General features: G+C 45.9%; 1 protein-coding gene across 1 annotated transcript; it reads right to left on the bottom strand.

Moving 5' to 3' along the window:
* Positions 1 to 20,442: 20,442 nt before the first annotated feature.
* On the bottom strand, positions 20,443 to 24,425 carry SIX4 (SIX homeobox 4). The gene is made up of 2 exons (XM_008937216.1): positions 23,699 to 24,425; positions 20,443 to 21,239 (listed from the first exon to the last, which is right to left on the bottom strand). Exons 1-2 carry the CDS (start codon positions 24,423 to 24,425, stop codon positions 20,443 to 20,445), a joined length of 1,524 nt encoding a protein of 507 aa, XP_008935464.1.
* Between the last annotated feature and the right edge of the window lie 245 nt (positions 24,426 to 24,670).

Here is a 24,670-nt window from a genome sequence, read left to right as displayed (position 1 = left end):
TCCTCACCCGGCCGTGCCCACGCACCCACCCGTGCACACACACTCTGAGCCGTGCGGGCACCCCCACAGCCCTGTGTGCACGCTCCCCCACACGTGTCCACGTCGCCACGCCAGCACCACCCACCCACATCGGCGACACCCACTCTGAGGCTGGAAGCCGGTGGGTGCTCAGGAGCAGGGTGGGTGGGTCCCCTCCAACCCTTCCCTGGGTGGTTGCCGGGGCAGGGGGGCACTGGATGTCGGGAAACCTGCAGAAAAGTCCTCAACAGCCCTATTTAAAAACAAAACAAAACAAAACAAAACGAGTGCAGTGGTTTATTTTGGGGGTTGGTAGGGCGGCAGCGGGGACCGGGGGACAGAATTTACATATTTACATATGTACGTATTTACAGGGCTCTGTTTGCCTAGGCACTTTGCATTCAGGCACTGAACAAATAATTTCATTTCGTGCGAGCTGTGCTAGTTGTGCTTGGGCCAAGGAAAGAGGCACCATAAGTTCCTTGGGTGGAAGGGTGTGTGATTTTGGGAGAGTGGCCAGGCCCTGCGGCAGGGGAGCGCGGGGGTGGAGTGGGTGCCTGCCTGCAGGCATGAGGGGTTGGGGGGCCCATCCCACACCCACCACCTCGGTTGGTTTCTGAGGGAGCTGCAAGAGAGGGACCTTTCACCTCTCATTAGTGATGCCATCAGTGGCTTGGCAGAGCAGAGCTGAGGTCATGTTACATATGGCACACAGTCTGTTCAGCGACAGCAACGCCAGCTTTGAAATTTTAGAGAGGGGAAAGGTCACTCTGCGTAAGCCGAGGTCTGGGGGTCCTCCACTCTGTCTGCGCCCTGGGTGGGGCTCCATGTGCCTCCATCGTCGCCAGCCTCGCTCTGTCTGGCCCTGAGAGATGCTCAGTTTGTCCTCCCTTCTGCCTCCTGAATTTGCAGGGAATCACTTAAATGAAGGGAATACCTTCACGCTGCCTTTTCCTTTTCCTTTACAGAACATCTCTCCCAGAACTGGTTTGTGGGTTTTGTTTTTGTTTTTTTTTTCATCCTTTTTCTTTCCAGCATAAACCTGTCTCTAACCGCTGATTGTTTTTTCAAACAACACATAATGCAGCTTTTCAGGTGAGAATGAGTTGTCTCTCTTTATCAGCAGATCTGCCCAGGCGGATAAGTTTACCCCTCTCAGACATGGGTATATAATTTCATAGATCTTCAAAAGTCTCAGGCTTCCATGGTGATTAAAACTTCTTGCTCCTGAATCTTGCTGGAGAATTTCAGGTTTCATGCCACTGGATCTTAGAAAAGCACATCTGTACAGTCGTATTTCTTTCATGTGAAGAGCCAAAAAAAAAAAAAGCAAAGCCAACCTATTTTGTGTTTGGAAATATATGACACTATACATTAAATTAATTCCTGGTGTAAATTAATTCACTACACTGAGTTTTGGTAGGATCCTGTCAAGGCTTCATCTGGAATGATTCTGGAGGTGGTGGTTTTGGGAAAGAAGTTACCATTTTCCCATGCATGATGGCTGACGGTGTTAAGATCATGCCCTTCCTTCTGCCCTGCTGCATAATCTTATTTTGCAGACTTTGTTTTTTAAATACATGTGGCCTGATTCTTAAGCTCTTCAAGTGACTTGGATGTGAGTTTCTGGCATGCAGCTGTCGCAGAAAGAGCTTCAAAAGGACATTTGCTTCTACGCAGGTCATCTCTAAAAAGGCTCTAAATGAAATAGATGCTTATCTTGACAATCCCAGAGAAGCTGGAGCTGAACCAAGATGTGGTGTAGATTCAGGATACACCTTTCTGCCTGCTCCAGCAAGGCATCTGAACAGTCCCATTAAAGGGAGCTCGTTCCGATTTCCTACTAATAGGGCTACTTGCATGGATTTTAATTTTTAAATAGGAATAGTCTTCTGCTGCCTGTCAAAGAGAGAGGTTGGGAGCAGAACTATGCGATGGCTTATTTTCAGAAATGGAGATGCTGAGATCTGCCTATGTTTTTTTGTTACAGTGTTTTCCTAGCATAGGGCTAAACTGTGCTCTTAGTTATTGAGTGCAAATCTGTCGATTTAAATAGAGTTCATTGCAAGTGGGAACGGGATTTAGCCATAATTTTCCACTGCTGTCTAATCACTGTAGTCTGAAGAAAGCAACATATGTATAATGGTAGCTGAGATGCAGGAGAGGTGGAAGCTTTCTACCAATGAGAAACACATTAAATAATTAATTCCCAATTGCCTTTCTGCATTAGTGCTTTCAGCTAAAAAAGCTGGTCAGCTTTGTGAGGCCCCAGGCAATGAAACATTTGGTGCATTGTCAGTCCAGAAGTGGAGGTAATAGATATCCAGGCTGGCTGGAAAAGTGCTACTCTCCATCCTGCCATTTGCATATTCCAGTTGCATAGCCTCATTCCTCATCCCCTCCTTTCATTTATTTAAGTTTCACAGGACAGCATCTCTTCCCAGGTGGCTGCTGAGGAAGCCAAAAGTGTATTTATTTTACCAAAAGCAGAAGAACTTAACATTTGAGTCTAAAAATAGAATATTCAAAAGTTGGTCTCTCTTTTATCTGCAGACCAAATCTGATGGTTTAATAAGGAAAGGAATGAATTTCCCCCTCCTTTCCCGCTTGCCCCCCTTTACTCCATCTGCAGGTCCCCCAAGCTCAGCCTGTCATCTCAGGTCAGGTTGGGATCTTTCGGGCTCATACATCATTTGCATTAAAGATCTTGCCATGAGAAATGAGTTAACAAGCCTTTTGATGTGCAAGTCATCAGAGACAGCTCTGCTCACCTTCTGAGATAAATATACGTGTGCATGTGTGTATAAAGCTGAGGAAAGAAAAGGAAGCGTTGGAATAAATTGCCTGGGGAGGTGGGAGATTCTCTGTTAAAAACAGGTCTAGACAAACATCTGTCAGAAAATACAGATGTGTATTTGATCCTGCCTTGGAGCTGGGGAAAAGACTAAATGGTGTTGTTAAGTCCTTTCCAGCTCCAAGAGACCATACATATATGCATATGTAGTCACGTGTGTGTCTGTGTAGGTGTATTTATGTATATTATTCCACACTTTCGGTGACAAGGTCTTGGTCTCCATGATATTTTGTGGTAATGAATCTTGTAGGCCAATTACACAGAGGTTTGCTGTCTCTCGGCTTCAGTAAATTGGAGTTTCACTTCTGTTTAATGTCCTTTGTGCCTCGAGTGGATCAGATCACATCACAGTGTCTAATCTACCAGTCGTATTTTCCTACCCTCCCCATTTCTTCAGCTCTTTTCATACCAACTGAAGTCCCTTTAATTCTGGGACTTTTTTTGCAATTCCACTTATTTGTGAAGTGCATCTGTGAGCCTACTTGAGACTACATTTCTTGAAGTAAGGTCCTGAGAGTAGAAACTTACCTTTATTACTAGATGCAATGGATGGGTTCCCGGAGAAGCTGTCTGGCTGAGCAGGGGGACAGCATGAAAATATTTGTTGTTGTTGTTATTATTTTTTGACACAATCACCTTCCAAAGCATCTCTGTACTTTAAAGACAACGCAGTCATGGCTGCTGCTGACACCTCTATAACTTTCCAAGCATAGAAACCTGAGCAGGACCACTGGAGCTGCTGCCTGTGTTTGAGGAGTGGGTTGGCAGCTTATTTGTGTTTATGCATGCAGTTATCAATGGCCAGGACTTGTGGTCCTTTACACAGGAGCTCATTTTAAATTCTTTCATTAAAATCCATTTGAAAGCGAGTTTTAACGTTGTGACACATGGAGGGTCTCCTAAGGACGGGGTCCTGTGCAACTCAGCATTGGAGATAGAGGCTGTTCCATGACAGAAAGCTTATACAGAGTGTTTTGCAGGGCTGGTGTGAAGGAAACTGTCAGGAGCCCCAGAACACACCTACACTAGGCAATGCTGATATTCCCTGTGACACCTCCACCTCCCAGAAGCTGTGCCCCTGGACCCTGAAGCATCACTGCACCTCTCTGGTGAGTGCTGGATGGAAGCATGAGATGCTGCAGTGGGTGGTGGGAATCAACACCAAACATTATAGCAGAAGCTGAACCCTGAATTTCTGAAGCCAAATGCTGGCACAAGCCAGGCTGGAAACCTCTATGATCTAGACTTTCAATCCCACTACTAACCTTCATAAGGTTTAAGATGGGATTTCTCTTGCCTGTCCACCTTATCTTTCCAATAGATTTTTGTCCTTCCTGACAAAGGCATGAGAACAAAGTCTAGCAACTGCATTTCTAACCTGATACACTAGCTGGAATCACCAGCTACTGCAGCGTTTATTAGTACAGTGGGTTGTACTCTGTGATGACCATGGAGGGGACACACCACTATGTCTGCCAAGACCACACAAGGCAGCAGGCTCCAGCCTGAGGACACACAAGACTTGTAAGCCCCAACACAGCCCCAGCACGAGCAGCTGGAGCTCATGCGTCTGTCCTCGGGCAGGGTTTGAAAGGTAGCTGTGAGAGAAGTTCACCTTTCAGCTGTACCTCCTGGCAGATGGTGCACTGAGCTCTCCGGCTGTTCATTCAAGGACTGTGAGCAGCAGGGAGAAGAAGGTGGCTTATGAGCTCCTCGGGTAGCAGGGTGCACAAAAACAGTGGGGCTCTTTCAGGGTATAGACTCATAGAATTGTTAGGTTGGAAAAGACCTTTAAGATCATAGAGTCCAACCATTAACCCAGCACTGCCAGGTCACCGCTAAACCATGTTCCTCAGCACCACATCTGCATGACTTTTAAATCCCTCGAGGGATGGTGGCTCCACCACTGCCCTGGGCAGCCTGTTCCAGGGTTTGACAACCCTTTCAGTGAGGCAGTTTTTCCTAATATCCAACTGTGTGTGCTATGTCTCAGTTAATGGTGGGATGTGATACAGGTTTGGACATCAGGGCAAGGAGTTCTGTGCAAGCCAACCTCTGGCAGAGCTTGGTTAGGCAGCCCAGGAAAGGCAGAGGTAAGAGAGGGGAATGTGACTGTCCCCTATAAACATATCGGAGAGGCAAGAGCCGTTTGAGTGGAAGGAGGAAGCAGAGACGGGACACATGAGCACGGGCTGGCTGCTGGAACAAGGTCTCCAGCCATGGGTATGTGATGCTGTGCAGCAAGGGCGCTAGAAATTGCACTGGTTTTACAAAGGAGCTCAGCACGTATATGAAAGGGTGTGCTCTGAGTTGCAGAACTCCCCTGCTCCAACCCCTAGTCCTTCAGCATCACTTTTCCTGAGGTCTGTCTGCTCAGGGTCAGGCAGGCACTGCACTGGAGGCAGGACTTCCCGGCCAGCGAGTCCTCATTTGCCCTTCTAGAAGTGATGCATTTTCATGCACCAGAGCCATCAGCCATGTCAGAAAGTCTTTTGGGGGAAAGGCAGAGGAGCAAGGAGGGTGTCTTCCCCCCATTTTGTTTTCTGCATTCCTTTTGCTGACGAACCGTTACCGTTGTGGTTGGGGTGGTTTGTCTGATGCCTCTTGGATTTGTACTGCAGCCAGTGCTTCTGATTCTATCTGGCCACATGTTGTATTTGGCTGGTTGGCTCTCTCTAAAAATTCCTTTTTTTCTTTTCTTTCTTTTTTTTTTCTTTTTTTCCTCTCTGTGGCATTTTAATATCTCACAACAGGCACTTTTACAAAGAGATTAAAGGTCTAAAAACAAACAGTTGCTTCACAGGCAGGCTTTAACACAAGTAACAAGTTAGAACCCCTTGTAAAAGAATTTGGGGAGAATTTCTTGAGTGTGGGTAACACTTTTAAAACATTTCTTCTGCAACACTGAGGAATTACAAACAATTCCTGAGCTAACGTTCATGCAAACCAGCAAGAATTATTCCAGTAACTAAAGACGTAAAACCATTTTAGGAGAAACTAGGTGAGAGTGAAGGGATATTGATCTCAGAAAGTTTCTACAGTAATGAGAGAAAATCCACACGCATTTGGATAGCGAGTGGATGCAGTTAGCTATGGGGAAGGAAAGAGAGGAGCCTCAAATCCTTCATGCTATTCATTTGTTTAACCCTTTGGTAGAAAAAAAACATTGGAAATGTGGTCAGGGCTCTGGTGGAGCTGGCTCAGCACCGTAGGCCCGGCCTTTTTATTGATCTTGGTGAAAGTGCTTCAGGGCTTTGCTTGGCCCTGGGAAGAGGGGAGAGATGAGTGGTCATGACTGCATAGCCAACAGACTCATGCAGGGAGCAGGGATCCCTTGGCAGGGAGGTCAGAAGTAGGTTTGTCCTACTGTGGACAAATGAAGTTTTAACTCAACTTCCCTTAAAGGGGTTCCAGCCCTCAGATCATCTTTGTAGCCCTCCTCTGGACCTGCTTGAGCAGGTCTGTGTCTTTCTTACACTGGGGGCCCCAGAGCTGGACATAGCACTCCGTTTGGAGTACTCCATGCTCCACGGTTCTCCCATGAAACCTTTCCAGCTGGTAAATCTGGGGAGCTGCTGGCCTAGCATGGAGTTTTTTTCCTCCTGCATCCATTCTCTCCTGCCTGGCATGTGGGATGGGATGTGTCAGCAGGTGCTGGAAGCCTGCAAGGGAAGGTCAGGAGTGACCACAGCACAGAGCCCTTCCCAAGGGCTGGTTTTGGCGAATGCAAGCCTGGCCCAAGGGCATGGAGGACTCCTCACCCCAAGGGAACAGGGTGGTCCTGCCTGCATGCAGAAGATGGCTCAGCATGGAGGGGCTGGGGCTGCACCGCGGCCGTGCCAGGGGGTGCTTGCTTACAAGAACTCTGGGGACATAGTGAAATAAAGTTCGTGGGGACAGCAGTGTGGATGGAGATTAGCTAATTAATGCATGGCTTGATTAGGAAGTTGGAGCCAAGCATGTGACCCTGCTATCCTCCTCTCCTGTTGCTGGTGCTGACCCCTCTCACTGTGACTGCGGTGTAGGAAGCTGCTGGAGTCCACTGTAGGAAAAGTTAATATTGTTGTTTCAACTGGAGAATGCCATATTCTATAGCAGAACAGAGGGTGCCTTCTCTTTGAGAGGCCACACTGAGCTCGAGGGGACTGTAGCCCACACAGCTGCCAGTGAAGCTTCTCTTTCTGATAGTCACAAGCCCTGTTGCCAGGCATGCCACCTTAAGCCCTCATATGACAAGGGAGATGTGTGTGCGGCTGATGTGAACATGTCCAGGGACTCCAGAGACTGGCCATCACCTCCCTCCTGCAAGCAAGTCCTTTGCTAGTGTTCAGGCTCAGTTTTAAGCAAGGTGCCCAGGGCAGGCTGGAGTCCTGGGGTGCGATGGGAGCTGCACAGGACACGTTGCAGTGGGAGCAGGCACAGAAGCCAGAGATGCTGAGGGAGAGGAGGGGAACAGGCTCTGCCCTTCCCTACTGATGCTGTGCGACCCTGGGTATAATCCATTTAGCTCTGATGGCACCGTGGTGATTTACAGCATTACTGCTTTGATCCAGAACATGCTGAACCATGGGACATGAATTAAAATCTGAGAGGTGACTGCAAAGCACAAGTTTCCGTTCATGGGCAGCGAATTTTGTGAAGTCGTGACCGCAGCCAGGTGAAGATCTTGCAGGAGATGAGGGGCAACCAAGCCAGTCTAAACAGATTTGTTAAAACGTGAATGGGAGCACAGCAGCGTAAATGCTATTAATAGGATTTACACAGATTAGTAAACTAATCTGTGCATTTCAGATTGGATTTCATATTATGGAAAAGAAAATTACGCCACATACCATGCAGACTTTCCAGGCAGTGATTTGCGGGTGTGATCTTTTTGATGGTAGGAGTGGCTGCTCAGAAAAGTTGTAGCAGCTCCAGCGAGTGGGGAGCGTGTTGTAGGGTGCAGAGCTATGCTGGTGGATTCGGGAGGCAGACAAGGAAGGGAAAACCATCGCAGCCTGTTTAGGCAATGGCTCTCAAAACACCCTGCCAGGCAGCCAAGCAGCATCCAGGCTGGCTCCACCACCACTGGTGCAGCGCGGTCCTCCTGACTCAGCTGAAAAGAATAGGGAAGAGAGATGTGAAGAAAGGCTCATAAATAACTTTCTCTTCTCTGTATGTGGTCTGGAGAAGAGCAGAACTGGGCAAAAGTTATGGAAGTGGGAAAGAAAAGGCCTCTTCAAAGGGGAAGGGTAGAGTGCTATTGCTGAGCCCTGCTGACAGTCCTCCTGGCGCTGGTGTACAGGAGGTGGAAGGTGGGCAGGAGCAGGGAAGTGGGGGGTGTTAGCACAGCTTATGGAGGCACCGAGCACCCAGAACTCATCTGTGTAAGGGGTAAGCTCAATAATGTCCTAAAAATGCATTATATATATATGAGATATAAAAGTATATTTCAATATCTTATATTTTAATATATATATACACACATATGTAAATTCTATTCCATCAGTAAAGTCCAGCCTCAGTATTCGGACTGTGCCATCCTGTCTGGGTGAATCTCAGCCTGCCTGTACCTCTCCCAACAAGGGAGCCAAGTCCTGTTATTGCCACTGTGCTGATGGGGAGCTGGAAATCTAGATGTTTAGGAACTGGACTTTTGGTTCCCAGTGATTCACATCAGCTAATCTTGGGAGATAGTTACAGTTCAGGTTGCCTGTGAGACAGGCTTGAAAAGTAAAGGATAACCCATCTTTCTCTTAGTGCTCCCTCTTATTTTGCAAAAATACAAGCATTTATAACGTTTAAACTCCCATTATAGTCAGAATCAGTGGAAAAAACATCATTAGCTTTTCAAATTACTGTTTCAGGCCAAAGATTTAAAACTCAGAGTGAGGTGAGGTAAGCAGCCCAGTGGTTTTTCTTCTTGCATCAGTGCATCGTGTTGCAGCAAATAAAAATCCCAGAGTTGATTTGGTTTGTTTGGGAGAACAGACACTGCAGAGTTTTCCTGGACCAGGCTGAAGGTGGTAGCTAATAGAAAACGCGTGATGAAGTTTTCTCTCTCTGCCTGCCTCCTTTCCCACAGCCTTGAGCCTTGTCTTCTCTTCACTATCAGTGATAACTCAGCTAAAGACCATTTGTTACAACAGGAAACCATTTGTTTATGGTAATTATGAGCACACTTAAATGCAAGTTTGTATGCAGATGTATATTTAGGTGTGGAATTGGGACCTTGAGTATCCTGGCATGGGATGCTTGTGCTGACAGACTCAGTGGGAGCTGCCAGGCACAGGGTGCTCTGGAAATTCTGCCTGAGTTATACAGGGATGTAGAATGAATTTGCTTGAATTCCTTAAAAACAAAACCGGTCTTACAAGTGCTGATTTTAAGATATGCATTTGTATGCTATTTTTGGGAGGTTATTTTTAGGTCAGTGAAATGTTTCCTCAACTTGCGTTATACAGAGGTTTTTCAAAAATCAGCTGTTACCTTTGCTGATGAGATTGCAATAGTCCAGTAAATTAACTCATTAGTCTAATTTCATGTCTATGGAAATTTGGATCCAAAGGCACCTTTGACAAATATTCTCCTGAATTTGTAGACCGTTTATTAATTTTATTTCTAAAATAGTACCCATTTTGATACCCTATTTATTCTCTTGAAATGTCTTGTTGCAGTGTTATCAGATGTAAGGTTCAGAGAGAATGAGGTCACACCAGCTTTGGGCTAAAATGTTTATATACTGTTAGGTAGATATGATATACTCATATCTAGATGTATTCTGGTTTGGAGACCTTCAGCACCTGCAAATTTATTTATATGTTTTAAACCCAGGAACTTAAGAATGAAGTTGAGCAGGAAGCTGTGGCTATATCCCCCCTGCCTACTTCCCCTCTCTTGCCAGCTACTAAATATTGCAGAGCTCATGCATTGTGAAAGTTGGCAAATTAGAACATTGCTTAAGTTTAAGACTGAGACCCGGGGCCAAGAGATTTCAACCCTGTATTACCTGGAATATATCATTACTGACAGACTCGCTGGGATTCGGTTTCTACCAGCTATAAAGTGGGATTCTCAAATTATGTCATGCCAGCCTAGTTGCCTTTGATGACATGACACGCTGTTTGGAGAGGGAAGAGCCATTAGATGTGACACAATTTGGCATCCGTCAGCCTTTTGATGCTGTTCCATGCCCTGATGAACTGAGGAAATGCGATCTGGGCAAAGCCCCCGTAGGATGGGTGGGAAATTGTTCTGAAACAGTGATTATCTTGTGGTTCCAGGTCAAAATACCATGATCTCTTGAGCAAGGGTTTCTACCAAGCATAGTGCTAGCCAGTATTTTCAGGAACATCCTGCATGTGGGAAGAGGTTGTGCTTATTAAACACGAAAAATACACCAAGGTGAGAAAAACTGGAAGACAAGCTGACAATTCTGCATGAGTTTCACAGAGTGGAGACTGGAGTCTTGAAACATGGTGTCTGTAATGCAAGTAGACTTTCAAGGCAGGAGGCATTTTTTCCACTGGACTTGGCTGTGACAAAACCTAAGCAGGAGTTTTGTCTACTTTCAGCCCTAGGTATGGCTCTCTTATTGCCTTCCAGTCTTGTGACCCTATGTTAAGAGCAGCTGCTTATTTCACAAGGATATTTAATTTATTATGGTTTGTAAAAAAGATCCTACAAATTGAGACGAGTTAAGAAATGAACAGAAGTAGGCTCTACGCTGCACTTTAATCTGAGGGGCTAGATTCCAGTCCACTGGTAAATGACTGTTCCTTGTTCGTTTTGAGCATTGCTCACCTGAACAAGTCTTGCTTTTGTAACCCAAACTAGAAGGATTCAGATCTTTGCGGGTGAATTTGGAAGGAACAGGAACACTTCTGAGCCATTTATATGTTAGCAATACTTGTTGCCATTACTGGGTGACAAACATAAACCAAGAGCAACTGGGCTCATTTGCTGGGACTGATGTTTCCAAAGGAATGGCATGAAGCTCTCCTGACCTGATACTCAGGTTGGTGCTGACTTTGGTTGGCAGAAAAACCCAACCAGTAGCTATAAGAAGCTTTTCATAGAAGCTAAGGCCAGAAGTTTACTGAGACCACCAGCCCCAATGCCACAGGTAGCAGGAGGGACCAGGTGTCCCGCAGCACTGCTGGCCAGTGCAAGGTGACCATGCCTGGCATGTGCAGCATGCCCTGTGCTCCTGGGCACGCTTCCAGGCAGGCTGGGCTCCTCTTCAGAAAGCAACACCTGGAAATAGGCTGCTGTCAGCAGGTACCGCTGGTTTTGGGAGTTCTGGGTTCCACTTCCCTCATATCACAGAAGTCTGTGGGGCTGAGATGCTGTGGGGAAGATGGCAAATGAGAGCAGCCCCTGAACACCCCCCCGGGGATTGATCTGGTGGGTCCTGAGGTGTACCAAGTAAAAGAAGCCATGGAGAAGACACCATGGGGGCTTAGCTGAAGCACCCAAGTGTTCGCTGACCTGGTAGCTTGACCTCCTGTGTTCCTTCACCCATCCCTCCTCCTCATCTGCCTTATTTCTCTGGCTGCTTCCTTCTCAGCAAATCTGGGGGACACAAAGGCCTGCAGGGGGTGCAAGAAGGAGAAACACCATGGACAATTAATTTTGCAGATCTGAGGAGAACATGATTACATTTATAGGCAAGAGGAGGAGACGGGCTATGGTAGCCTTCAGGAAGCTAATGTCATTCCCTACGTAGGGGTGCTATGTGTGTAAATCCCTCCACGTGCAGATGATGTCACACCCCCAGAGTGTGCAGCTCCTCCTGGTACTGCACTAAGAGGGCAGCTAACCCCTGCTGCCTCTGCTGCTCTGCTGCCAGGAGCTCCAAGCAAGAGAACAACGTGTCCTTGCACTGTTTAGCAGCGGGCCAGGAGTCTGCACCCTTCTGGGGGTCGGTCTCAGCCTGGCTTACTCGTTGAGCTTTGGGACCAGGCTCTGTTATGTGTTGCCTGCAGGAGCCGCCTTTTGCAACTTCAGAGTGAACCTCAAAATAAAGAATTTTTTTTTTTTTTGAGAGGCTTGGCCTGGTTAGTGCTCACTTCCACCTGCATGCATACAACACAACAGATGATTTTTTTAACACAGACAACCTATATATTTGTATGTTTGTTACAAATGTGCTCAGGGTGCTACAGGAGGTGTTGCCTTCCATAGCAGCCTCCTGACCTGCCTGCCTGCCTGCCCTTGTTTGCTTAGGTGGTGGTAAACAGCAAAATCCCCAGCATTTTCCTGGGACATGGGTAAGCCCTTAGTTGTCTTTTGTTCTTGATTTATTATTTTAAGAAACCACTGGCTTAGGACATCCAAGAGCATGTGCAGCTCAGGCTCTGGACCCCACCTCCTGCTCCTCAGACTCAGGGGGAGGTGAGTCAAACCTTTCTAAAAATGATTCTGTTCTGGAAGTGGGTGGCTTTGGAGTCCTTCAGGGCCCGTGTGTGCATCACCCCGATGGGGTGATTCACGCAGGAGCAGTTTTCCTGGAGCCCAGGTGTTTGCAGGTTCAGTGATCCTGGTCCAGGGCCAGCCTATTTATCACCAGGGCTTTGCTGGAGGCTTACGTTGCTATCAGTCGGCATCAGAGGTGGCTGTAAATACAGTAAATAAAGGAAGGAAACTCAGCTTTGGTGCAAGCAGCAAGTCCTCCTGCTGCTGTCAGGGAGCATTGCATCCGAGCCGGATCGGGCTCCTGGGGAGCCAGTGGGCAAAGCAACAGGGGGAGTCAGAGACCTGGCTTTGAACCTGCTGCCTCTGCCACCCGCGGCCAGCACCGCCCCGGGCAACTCACCTCTCCCCTCCCCGCCTGGGTTGCTCTCGTTCTGTGTACTGTAAGCTGCCCAGGGGAGGGGCTGCGTTGTACAGCTGCGAGGGGCGTGAGGAGCAGCACCAGCCCGCAGGGAGCGGCTGTCAGCTCGCAGCGCAGGGCAGAAAACGCTGCGGGGTAAAGTCCTTTTGGGGAACGCGAGATCTATCACCACGCACTCTGGCTGCGACAACAAAGCTTATCGATTAGCCCGGAGTATTCCAAATTGGGTCTTTCTGCCCAAGAAGTAGCAGGATGAAGAATTAAAGTACTTACACATGAGAATATTGACCATGAGCTCCCAGGTGACTGCCAGCTCCGCTCCGGCATGGCTCGGTTCCTCTGCACGCTCTGCAACTCCTCAACGTTTTATCTTTTTCCTTTGGCTTGCACAGGCGTGTGCCAGCTTCTGCAGCATATAACTAGGTGCTATTTTTATTGAATCTGGCTTTAATGCATTAGATTTTTCACACGTGTGTCGGGTTTTTATTGTTGGTCTCATTCCTGAACTTCCTGGCACCTCTAAGTGTAAAGTCAGCTATGTGCACATTGTTTGGCAGATGAATTCCTATTTCTGGGAATCATTTTCTTTCTAAAATGTAATTTTTATATTAAACATGTGATCTGTATCCATAACTGAGATATACTGTCCTAAGACTCCAGCCCAAAGATTTCTGCAGCCAGAGGTCATCACAACAGGGGATGCAGCCCCTGCTTTCCAAACCGTGAGTATTTATATTAAGAACTTGTTTTACTGACCCAACCTCTGCCTCTTGGAGCAGGAAAATTCCCTTCTGATCTGTCACCAGGGAAACTCCAGCCAGAAACAGAGCATAAGAAGTGCTGTCTTCCAACGCCGCCTCCCTTCCCAGCCTGTCTCCCCGCTAGATCAGGAGTAATCGCCGGTCTTGCTGAGGCTCCCTGCTCTCAGCTTTATCCCAGCTACTGCCTTGGCAGCCCTCGATCCTCCCTCCAGCATCCCTAGGCCCCGTGTGAAAGGCAAGGGGTCAGGGAGCCAGCTGCCCACCCTTCCAAAGGTGCTGTCCCCCTTTTCCATCTGCACACAAGCTGCCAGGGAAGAAGCAACCATGGCTGTGTGTGGTTTTCTCGCCCAGGGTGACCTGGAACACATCTGCAAAGCCCTCCAATTTCGCTCCGTTAGGACATGATTCATCCTGCATACCGCATGGGTGGCTGCTCAGGGAGAATTTTGACATTTGCATACGCCGAGACTTTCCGCTTTTCAGTTGCCCTTGCACCCCTGTGCTTTGGCTGGTTGAGCGGGCGGGGGCTGCTCTGCCAGAAACTACCTCCCCGAGGGCATCTCCCCACGCCAGGGCCAACCCAGCCGCGGTGGTCCTCCCCCAGGTTGTGTCATGGGGCACAAACGAGAGGAGAAGCTCCTTGCAGCCAGGCTGAAGGATGGCTTTACACCTTCAGCCCCCACTCCAAGCAAAGCTGGGAAGGAGCTGCCATCCAGGCATCAATCAGGAATCCCTTACCTGCAGGGCAGGAAAATATTATTTGGCAGAACCAAAGCGTGGCAAAGGGAAGAGCTACCAGCAGGAGGGCCGAGTCACGTGCGCTGCTTCTGGGAAGGAAAAGGAGTTGGGCAAGAAGGCAAATTGTCTCTCTCTACCTTGGGGCTGCTCCCGGGTTACTGGATTTACTTTGGCAGCTGCAGAGTGCGAGGTGGCCCAGCCCCAGGTGGAGCGGGGAGGGAGATGCTTCCGGGGCTGGGGTGGGCCTCCCTGTGCCTTGCCCCCGGGACAGGGCTGCTGGCAGCGGCAGGGAGTGAGCGGGAGGTGGCTGCGGGGAAGCTGGAGGAACAGTGAGTAACGGTGAGCAGGGGCACTGCCTCTGTGGCTGAAAATAACATCACTCTGTACACCTCGACCTCATTATTTAAAAAAATTAATCTCACAGACCTCATCTTGCCTCCTATGGCCTAAATATCATTTAAGGGGCGAAAGGGAGTTTTTCCACTGGCAACGGCAGGCTGTTAAAGTATCTCTAATGTACACACAGCTCCAGCAAGGGAAACTATTTCACCTGTGCAGGTTAGTCTGCTTGAACATACTGTCACTCATTTTGGCATCAAAACTGGAACTTGATGATCCTGGTACTTGGAGCACAGATTTGAAGTAACATGGTGATGTGTTTAAATCCTTTAATATCAATGGGGCATAAATTTCAGGCTGTCCTCAAGCCAAAACCAGGTCTGGCACCAAATGCAACATTTTGAAGAAAAATTTCAACAAACACAAATGTAGTGAACAGGAATTTACCTACCCAAAAAGAAACCCTGACATCTCGGTGCCACGGAGGCCACAAGTAAATACTGACTAGTCCTGACTAGCAGGTGGAAATATTTCAATATTATGTATCTAATTACGGTATAAATTTGGTTTTAGACACACACTTAATAGCTAGGTTCAGTATGAAGTAGAAGATTTATGATTTTTAATTTAGTATTTAGAAGCAAAGTTAGGGTCTGGCAAAACCCACTACAAGTCAAGAGCAAGTCTCATTCTAGCTTGAGTAGACTTTAGATCAATCCTCAGTGAGCACAGGCATTCTCAGATGCCATCACCTTCACAATGAGACATTAAAAGCTGAGTTTCTACTTGAGATCACTTTTCTAACACATATTTCAAAGCCCCTGCATTATATCCAAAGAGAAATATTTACACAAGATGTGTATAAATATAAAGTTTATTCAGTATAGTGTTTAGAAAAATAAGTTCACAACATCTCAGAATACAAATAAAACACTTAATTGTCCAGGCACAAACCCCTATTACAGTACAACAAACATAGATACTTTAGATCTCTTTGGTTGGGTAATTAAGCACAGATACGTTTGATGATACACTCTGGGGTGGCATCACCTAACAGTGCAGTAAAGTCTTCGGATTATTCCCTCCACTAATGCGTACATTCCGCTTAAGTTTCATATTTGTTGTAAGGCACAATAAACCCATAACGCAGAAACAACTGGTTAGTTCTGGACAAACAGTACATGCAGCAAAAAAGAACAAACTTCCTCTGAATGTGAATCCTGAAAGTCAGAAGATTCACCCCCTCCTTGAGTTCAGAAATTTAAGAAGCTAGTTTTAAATTATATGAAACATATAAGTAAGGTATAACATATCCTTCAAGATAATAACTGCTAGGAGATACAGGAAGACTTCAGGTCTCCTTGCTTGCAAAATGTCATTGCTTTTGTTTCCGGAGTTGTAAGATTACTACTCTCTTTATGATTTGAGATGCTTCTTGACAACAAGCACTAGAGAATTCATGCCCCTGGGGGTCCTGCATATATATTTCGTATGAAATGGGGGGGATGTACCCTTGTGGTTGTTCATCTGCCCTTGCTAAGGAAAGCGCACAGGCACTGGAAATCTATGTACAAGAAAAGCTCCTGTGCACATGGGGCCAAATTCTGCCCTGCTTAATTTAACTGAAAATAGTTACTGAGGCAATTTTGCAGGATTAAGTATCAGCATCTGTCCGCTACTGTCACTAATCTTGGATTGATGGTAATAACAATAAAGATGGTTCCAGCCTTACTTCTGGGTAAAGCAGCTTTCTGGATGTGTCTTCCTGAATTCACAGGTAGGGTAAAGCAGGAAGTGGGAAGAGGTATATGCTTGGATTGACTGTGCCCATTGGGTTCTAACTGTCTGTCAGCCCCGTGCACAGCTTCACGTACCAGCGCACACGGGGCCGAATCTGTCCCTGACCCAACCCCAGTGAAATGAATGGACCATATTCTCAGCTGGTGGGAAAGGACACTGGAGCCAACAAACTGTGCTAGTTCAGCTCAGCTGACCAATAGATGTCCATGATTCATGGGCCTGAAATGTCCTTCTAGGTAAGACCACAGGAACAATGCTGCAAATAGTCCAGACAGAGCATTCAATTCAATGTATTTCTGGTTTTCTGCAAGACTCTGGGTGAAACAGAGGCAGCTTTAATTACAAGTAGTAAAGAACAAAGGGTTTTTTAACATCATGCTTTGTAGGAGTTTGCTTAAACTTTAAGCATATTTTTCAAAGCTGGGTCTGGGACCAGAGAAGCAGTAGAATTTGGCAATGTTTCCTGTAAGATTTCCAGTGGACTTCTAAGTTACAAACATATGTGAAGTTGACATGATTCTTTATTCTTATCCTTAACAGAGAGGGAGGGAGAGAGAAGGAATATGTATGCCAGACAGACCTTCCATTTAGACAGCAGAAAGTGATAATAAGGACTGTCTGTGGGGCTTGGACACTCACTGCCATTCACATGTGTGGGACATGAGCATCCATATCCCCTTAACACCATGTAAAATCCTCGATCTAGGAATCAGTGGAGCAATGCCTTATTTACAGCAGCCAAAGATCCAGCCCCAGACGCTTTCCAGGACCTTCTGTACTGTCTACCTAGAGCAGTTAGCCTGCTTGCTTGAGAGCCACATACTAAGAACTGACTCTTATTTTACAGTAGGAGTAAAACTACTATTTAATTATCTATTTAGAAAACATTGTACCGTGCAATAAGTCTTTATATTGTGCATATGTACCTGCAGAAAACATGAGGTTATAACTACATCATCTGGAGGGAATGACACTTATTTTCAATGGGAGAAAGAAAGAGTAAAATGTAATAATAAAATAAGTTACTTGCTAGCTGGAAGACTAGAGTAGATTAATGTACGTTAGAACCATGGTTTGGGACAAAGTAACATCCTCCCCTCCCACTGTAGAGTGGGAAGTCTCCTAGTAGAAGTACCAGACACTCCAAGACACACACCACTGTAACAACAGACGCAGTTTTCACATCAACTGTGCTGTAAAGCCACGGAATTCAGAGCCCCAGTAACACAACAAATGCAAAGGAGGAAAAATAAAATAAAAAAAAGTAACAGGTACTGGTGTAACACCACAGTCTTTTCAGCTACAAGACCTGATCACATCAACAACTGAGAGTGCTCGACACGCTCTCTAGCTTGCCTCCAAATATAGTCTGAGCTTCACAGACAAAATATTAAGCCTCAAACAACTCCTTCTGAGACATGCATCTGTTCTCTATTAATGTGATAATGACACAGGGTCCTTCTAATTTTCCAAATGGTTGAACAAATCCATGCAAAGCAGATACAGCTACTGTTATCATCATCACCTTGGTTCAATGGGTGGAGAAGAGGTGGGAAGCAGACTGCTCATGCTGGAGTCCAGCTAACAGATAAATAAGCTGAGCAGAGAGAAGAACTCTGGACTATTCTATTGCCTGCTCATGCAGCGACCCCCTGAACGCCAAGGGAAGTTTTTCCAGTGGAGCACAGAGCTCCATGTTCTGCTTGTGGCAATCTGCTTTAAAGCCCTTGCCCTGGAGAGGCGCTGTGCTCGGGAACGCGGGGACAGCCGGCTGCTCACGGACTGCTTCCCTCTGCAGGGCGCGGGGGACTCGCACGCCTGCCCTTCCCTCTCCCTGCAGCCCTGCAGACTCGGGATTGCAGCGTGGGCTCCAGGGCTTACCAACAAGAGCTCGGCTTTGAGGTTCCATGGAATTCCTTGCCCAACACGCTGTATTCAGTATAGTGCAAAACAACAGTGAGGATGCCTACGCCACGCTCGCGGCACAGAAAAAGACCTTCATTCCTCAAAGGCTTTCCACAGAACCAGTCAACAAACAAAACAGAAACAGACTGGGATGTGCTACCTCTATTCTCTTTCCATTTTTTGTTCTCTAGAAGTGATCTTGTTTTGCCCCAAGCCTGACTGGGAACCCACAGAAGCTTACGAAGAGCATCCCGCTGCCTCTCAAAGGCTCCGGGCCAGGCTCCCAGCGAGGATGGACACAGGCTTTAGTTACTGGATATATTCACAGTAGAGTAAAAAACAACAAAACAAACCCACAAAGATTAACAGCATGTCACCTTTATACATCTGCATTCTTATTATTATCTTAAAGCTTAAGGATGTGCTTTTCCATGCTACAAAAACTCCTCTGGAGGAAAGGTAAGATCTGTTCCACCTGCTCAGAGCCCACCTGCTTCTGCTGTCCCCGGTGCCACGCAAAGGTACGAAGGGACAGACCCCTCTCCAGCCAGGCAGAGATCACGGCTGCTGCCACCAGCCCTCCGGGCAGCTGCAGTTCCCACCATCAGCACCCACGCTGCTTATTCTGGAAGGATGTATAAATACACACTTAAGTGCACTCCTGGATGGGGGCCTGCTTGACTGAAGAGCAGCTCAAGCCCTCCCACACGGGCTATTTGGCCAAGGGGTCCATGTAAACGTGGGGCTGCCTTTCCTGGCCTGCCCATCTAACTGCTCCCGCTCAGCTGAGCCTCTCCTGAGGCTGGAGCCGAGATCCTTCCCTTAGCATGAGGGCTCTGCCCATGGTTCCTCCCTGGACTCCTCCTGCCCTGCTGATGTGGTGCAGAGGGACCCATCCCTGCTCCCTGCACCACTAGTAAATGTCATCCATGATGACCAACGGACTTAAAACTCTTCTTACTTGTGCAAGTAGGGGCACCAAAGTCAGCAGGTCTACTTGCAGAAGTAAGGCATCAGGATTTGGCCCTGAGGACGGACATTTGCAAATCAGTGTTTTTATTCCTCCTGCCACTGTGCTTTAGTAACAAAGGTAAGGCCACTAGGAAGAAAGGCACGTGGAATTCTGTAAAAAAAAATACACAAAAAGGTTCAACTAATTTGCAAATTACTAACAAAACAAACAAAAAAGAACCACCCTGAACACAAAGACAGAGCGGGTAGAGACAGGGACCTTCTGGATTTGTGAGACTGGGAATTCAATTTCTAGTTTCAGTGTGATTAACATTTTACTTTTACAGTCTATTGCTTGAAAAACTACAAAAAAAAAAAAACGTAAAACCTTGTCAGAAATAACTACGTTTACGTCCTGCTCAAACAATAAAAATAAATTAAACAGCCAGAAAACGTTTTCCTTTTCAATGCATTATGTCTAAAGTGAAAGGGAACATAAACCATAAATAAAATCCATTGTACTAATTTAAAAAAAAGCAGTCTCCTTTAAAAGAACTGAAACAATATTTACATTCATACTGGAGAGAAAGCTTCTGAGTTGCATAATTAGAGTTTCACATAATGCTTTTTCTGGTGCACTGACAAAATGCTAACTGTAGCATCTAGAAATCTGTAAATGTTTGATGTGAGATTTTTGGTTTGAACATAAGTCTGCTGGAAGAAAAGCAAACACACCAGTAACAGTATTATTTATGATTTTTTTTGTTTCTTAACCTCAAACATAGAAGTAGCCAGTGAGGTATCATCTAGAGTTCCTTAAAAATTTCTCAATGCCCATGGACTAAAAGTAAACAGCAAAAATGACTGCATTGTTTCTACCTTTTCGGAGTGATATTTTTGTTTTCTATCTAAGGTTAGGAGTGTATACTTACTGTTGAGAGTATGTTGTACTGTGGAGAATCTAGTTACATTATCAGGGTAGTATCTCTTAGCCAAACCTGTACACATTCTTTCAGTACTTGCCCTGGCGTTTCCCTTCTCCTTTAATCTGCTTAAAGGAGAGTACTGCATGCAAACCAAGTGTGGCAACCTATTTCCATTGCTGGAGATTCTTCTTTACATTGATTCAGACCATTTAAACATTCTTCTGCTTTCTTTAAATGAAAAAAAAACCCACCAAACAAAAAGAAAAACCCACTTGGTGCTTGTTAGGGCCTCAACAGGAGACTCATCTCTTAAAACAGAAAGGAAGAAAAAAAAAATTACAAGTCTTGCATATCTTCGTCCATCTGAACTGTCTGCAGTTTGGCAAGTTCTTTTTTGTCCGTTTCCAGTTCATCACAGACTGTGTCAACCATGTTGCTCATAACATACTTGGATTTTGAATCCAGCATCATTAAATTGCCAGCTGACTTGCTCTCAGAATTGGGTAAGAAATTCTCTTTGACATCAGGTACAGCTTGCAGAACTAACCTCTGCTCTCTGACAAAATCTTGATGCACTTGTGCAGAGGGGTGGCTGATGTGGTCTCCGCTTGTAGAAACGATTTCTCCAAGCAAGGGCTGTGCTGTAGAAATGGACAACAGGTCTTGACTGGTAATGAGGGAACAGTTCTGAAGAGTTGCATAGTTAGTGTTGCTGATAGATATCACGGTAGAGGTACTGGTCACGGGCGACGACATGGACTGGCTCTCTGAGATACCAGAGTTCAGTTCTGCAGCACTTAGAAGAGTTGGTGGTGTGAGGGAAAAGTTATGAGAGTGCGTTACATTCACTAACGAGGAGGCCAGGGACTGGAGTCCTCCACTGGATATATTTTCAGAAGACATGTTTACGTTTAGTTGTGTGTTCTGACTGACTGGCATCAACTGAGAAAACACAAGGCTTCGTTCCAGTCCTTCTTGCTTGACAGAGCCTACTGCCTGGCCTGAATTGGGAACTGTATAAACAACTGCACTCGGAGTGAGAGGGCTGAAGAAAACCTTTCCTTGCTGCACTGTTGAAGATTCTGTTGTAAAAGTTCCACCATCAGATGTGCTGGGACTTACTGAAACGTTACCTAGAAAAAAGGAGGCAAAAGAAAAGAAAAATACAGATTATAGGTGACAGAAAGTTGTGCAGGCATTTTGTTAAGATTTTTTTTTTTTTGTCTGCAGTACACACATATGCTAATATTTCAACAGAGTTTTGTTTATAACGCACAAGAGAAAATTTGGTACAAAAAAAAAAAAAAACACTAATAAAAACTGTTTCTAGAAACAAGCAAAAAAACTGGTTCTGGTATATGAGGTATCTTTCAGAATCTCACTAAGGGGCAAACAGTCCCCAGCCATGTGACTAAAATGAACGTGCTTTGGCCTTCACTAGTTGCCACCACTCAATTTCTATCTAAGAATAGAAGCATGAAAAGCTATTAAAGATAGTTCAGTGACAGACTGCAGCTTGTGTGGGGGAACTGGGGACATGTCACATGAAATCCCCTGCTGCGGGGCAGAATCTACCTGCATCAACCTGTAGAAAACACATCAAAATCCAGTAGCCTCGGTTGGGTGAATGCAGTAGCCCATCAAGCCCCAAGATGTGTTGCCTTTCACCTTGGCTGATCATGTATTTCTAAAAGCCTAACCCTACCACATCCATCTCAGTGTGTAACGTCACCCAGGACTGCCTCCCCTTGCTGAAAGCCACAGTGCTGCTCACGTGATGCTGTAGCTCGCCAAATCAACAAGAGGTGGCCAGAGATGACCTGCAGCTGGTTTTACTGGACATGCCATGTAAGTTGTCATTATAATCACTCCTAAAATAAGATATACCGTTGTCTCTCAGGACTGGTTTCCACTTCAAACACCTCTGTTTCTCCAAAGTCATTTAATTATAATTTTAAGAGGCTATGGTTGGAGACACCTGAGTTTTTTAGTACGGCACTGAAGATTTAATTTCTCACTTGGGGAATACTTTAGCTCCCTATTAATTTCTGCTAATCAGTGATGATGACTTGGGAAGATGTTACTTACACGTGTAAACTAGAAAAATAAAGCAAGGCAACTTAAAGCTAGCTGACAATAAGGTATAGTTTACTGTAGCTTGCTCAAAATAGCCTGCAGTGCACTTTGCTGGGAACAGGCAGCCAGCTATCCACCCAGCCCGTGTCAGGAAAAACAAAAAGAAATCAAAGCAGCAAACGTGAATCTTGACTTTTCTCTGTACCAGACTAGACATGTGGTAGACCACTCTCCAGTGGGAATCAGTATTTTTAACAATGGGAGCTTATTATGAATCTTATGACTTTCAAATACGATAGTCCCACACTGCTTCAGGGACAGAACTTTCTTTCTCACCAAAGGTGAGAAACTGGCTGTCAGTTTATACCTCAGAGCACGTGGATTAAATGGCTTTTGTAATTACAGCTGGTATTCAGACTAAATGTCTTCTCCTTTTCATCCTGGTTAAACTACATACCAGTAACTTCCAGTGTCTGCAAGTGCCACATAGGATCTTACAGTTGTGTGCCCATGTGAAATGTGTTTATACAGCTTCAGTGTTCCTCCCCATATTACAGCAAGAATAATTCACTCCCTATACACATTTAAATCAAATAAACTAACACAGCACAGTTTCATTTTCATTATAGTACTCACAGCTCCTGAAACTCGAGAGATTATTTCAAGTTTAATTGTTTTCATAACCAAAGACAGGGTGGCTAATGAGTAACAAAGCTGTTCAGTTGTGCTTTGTAACTGACCTGCTTCAAAACAAGGATCCAGAACTAGGCTTGTGCTCCCTGGGATTCCTCCTGGCTCCCTGCAAGTTTCAGTCTATGGTAGGTTAAAGACAAAGCCTAAAGCAAACTTGGGGAGGAGCCTGCACACTTGGCACGTGAACCTGCGATGACATATTTCCCTTGGACTGAGGGTAGTTTTATCAAAATACCCTCGCATTTTGTATCTACAAGCTATTGCATATTTCTACTGTTTCCTTGCAGTTTAATCTCGCTTAATTATAGGACAAAAAATGTACGAGGGTAACTGCTTGGTCATGTAGTGTCTGTACTAATTCAAAATTTCTTTTTATGAAATGCTTTGGTTAAAAAACCCCAAAACCAAAACAACCACCACAAGTACAACAACATAACTTCCAGCTGCCACAATTTTCATTTCTTATGAACCTTCTCACTAAAGGAATTCAATGGGAAATGGGGGATATTTTGAACTACTGAAACATGTAAAATTTACAGATATTTGTGAAGACTGGTATCACAGACTCCTGAGAACAGCATGAAATGAAAGGGGTGTAAACACCAGACCTCATTCTCTCCTCTTTTTAGAGGAGCTCACCCTCATGTAACAGTCTGCTCATGAGAACAACCCACAAGGGAAGGCAAAACATACGACATGATGTACCATGTGTGGCCACGGCTGAGTCACAACCCTGGTACCTCATAGGTAACTTCTAAAATGCTACGTGTGCCCAATTCCAACTTTTTTGAATACCTCTTACTGTAAGAGACAAAACTTTTACCTTGTGAAGCTGCCACAGAAACAGGAGGCAGCTGCAGAGAAGAAAAACCGATGCTTCCATTCAGCAGCTGGCCATTTGTTCCTGCATTGGGGATCTGGACAATGCCATACTGGTTTATTTGGACAGGAGCAGTGAAAGTAACTACGGAGCCTCCATCTTGGGAAGCAGCAGTTTGTAGGCCTTCCCTTTTCACCTCTGAGCTTGGTATCAATCCTGGGAATGAGACCGGGATGTTGGTGGAGCTGAAGGTGGCTGCCGTGGCGTTGGGGACTGAAGCCTGAAGGAGTTTGAAGTCCTTAACGTCTTCTGATGAAGACGACAGTATGTCAGTAATGGACACCCCATTGCTCACGACGCTCGACGTGGTTTTGGATGAATTTAAGGTAACCGTCTGTGAAGCCCCCACACTGAGTCCGTTAAGAATGACACCGTTGGGTCCCTGAAGAAAAGAACTACCATTGAGAAAGACAGGAGAGGTACTGGCAGGCACGAGGTTTCCATTCAACAAGACGCCAGATGAGCTCAAGGCTATTTTAGTGTTCCCGAGCTGCTGCATGTAGACGGGCTCTGTGTGGCCAGGAAGGCTGAGGCTGGTAACACTGTCAGTTGAGCTGGAGAGTGGATGGGGAGATAAATCCTCCTGCCCCTTACTGGATTCATCTTCTGTGCTAGGGTTGCCATCTGACTCGCTATGGGAAAAGACGCAGAGATGACATTGCATTACCATCCTGTGCCCGTGAGATCTGCACCAACGGGGACTCCTTGCTTTGACACACTTTCTGAGAGTTTCCCCGACTAATTTTTCGTTGGTGTTTTGCCTTTACAAAACACTTCAAATGAATTTCAAGTCGAGGGGCAGGCTTCTTAGGAAAAGACACATCAAATTAAACGATCACTGCGGAGAAACTTTATGGACTGGGTTATGAACTCATAATTGAATCCCCCCTCCTGGCCAGCAAGGCTGGGCGAGGG

Source organism: Merops nubicus, unplaced genomic scaffold (genome assembly GCF_000691845.1).
Source record: "Merops nubicus isolate BGI_N331 unplaced genomic scaffold, ASM69184v1 scaffold38433, whole genome shotgun sequence".
Lineage (NCBI taxonomy): Eukaryota > Metazoa > Chordata > Aves > Coraciiformes > Meropidae > Merops > Merops nubicus.
Note: the sequence above shows the minus strand (reverse complement) of the source record. Positions and strands in the feature narration are given on the sequence as shown.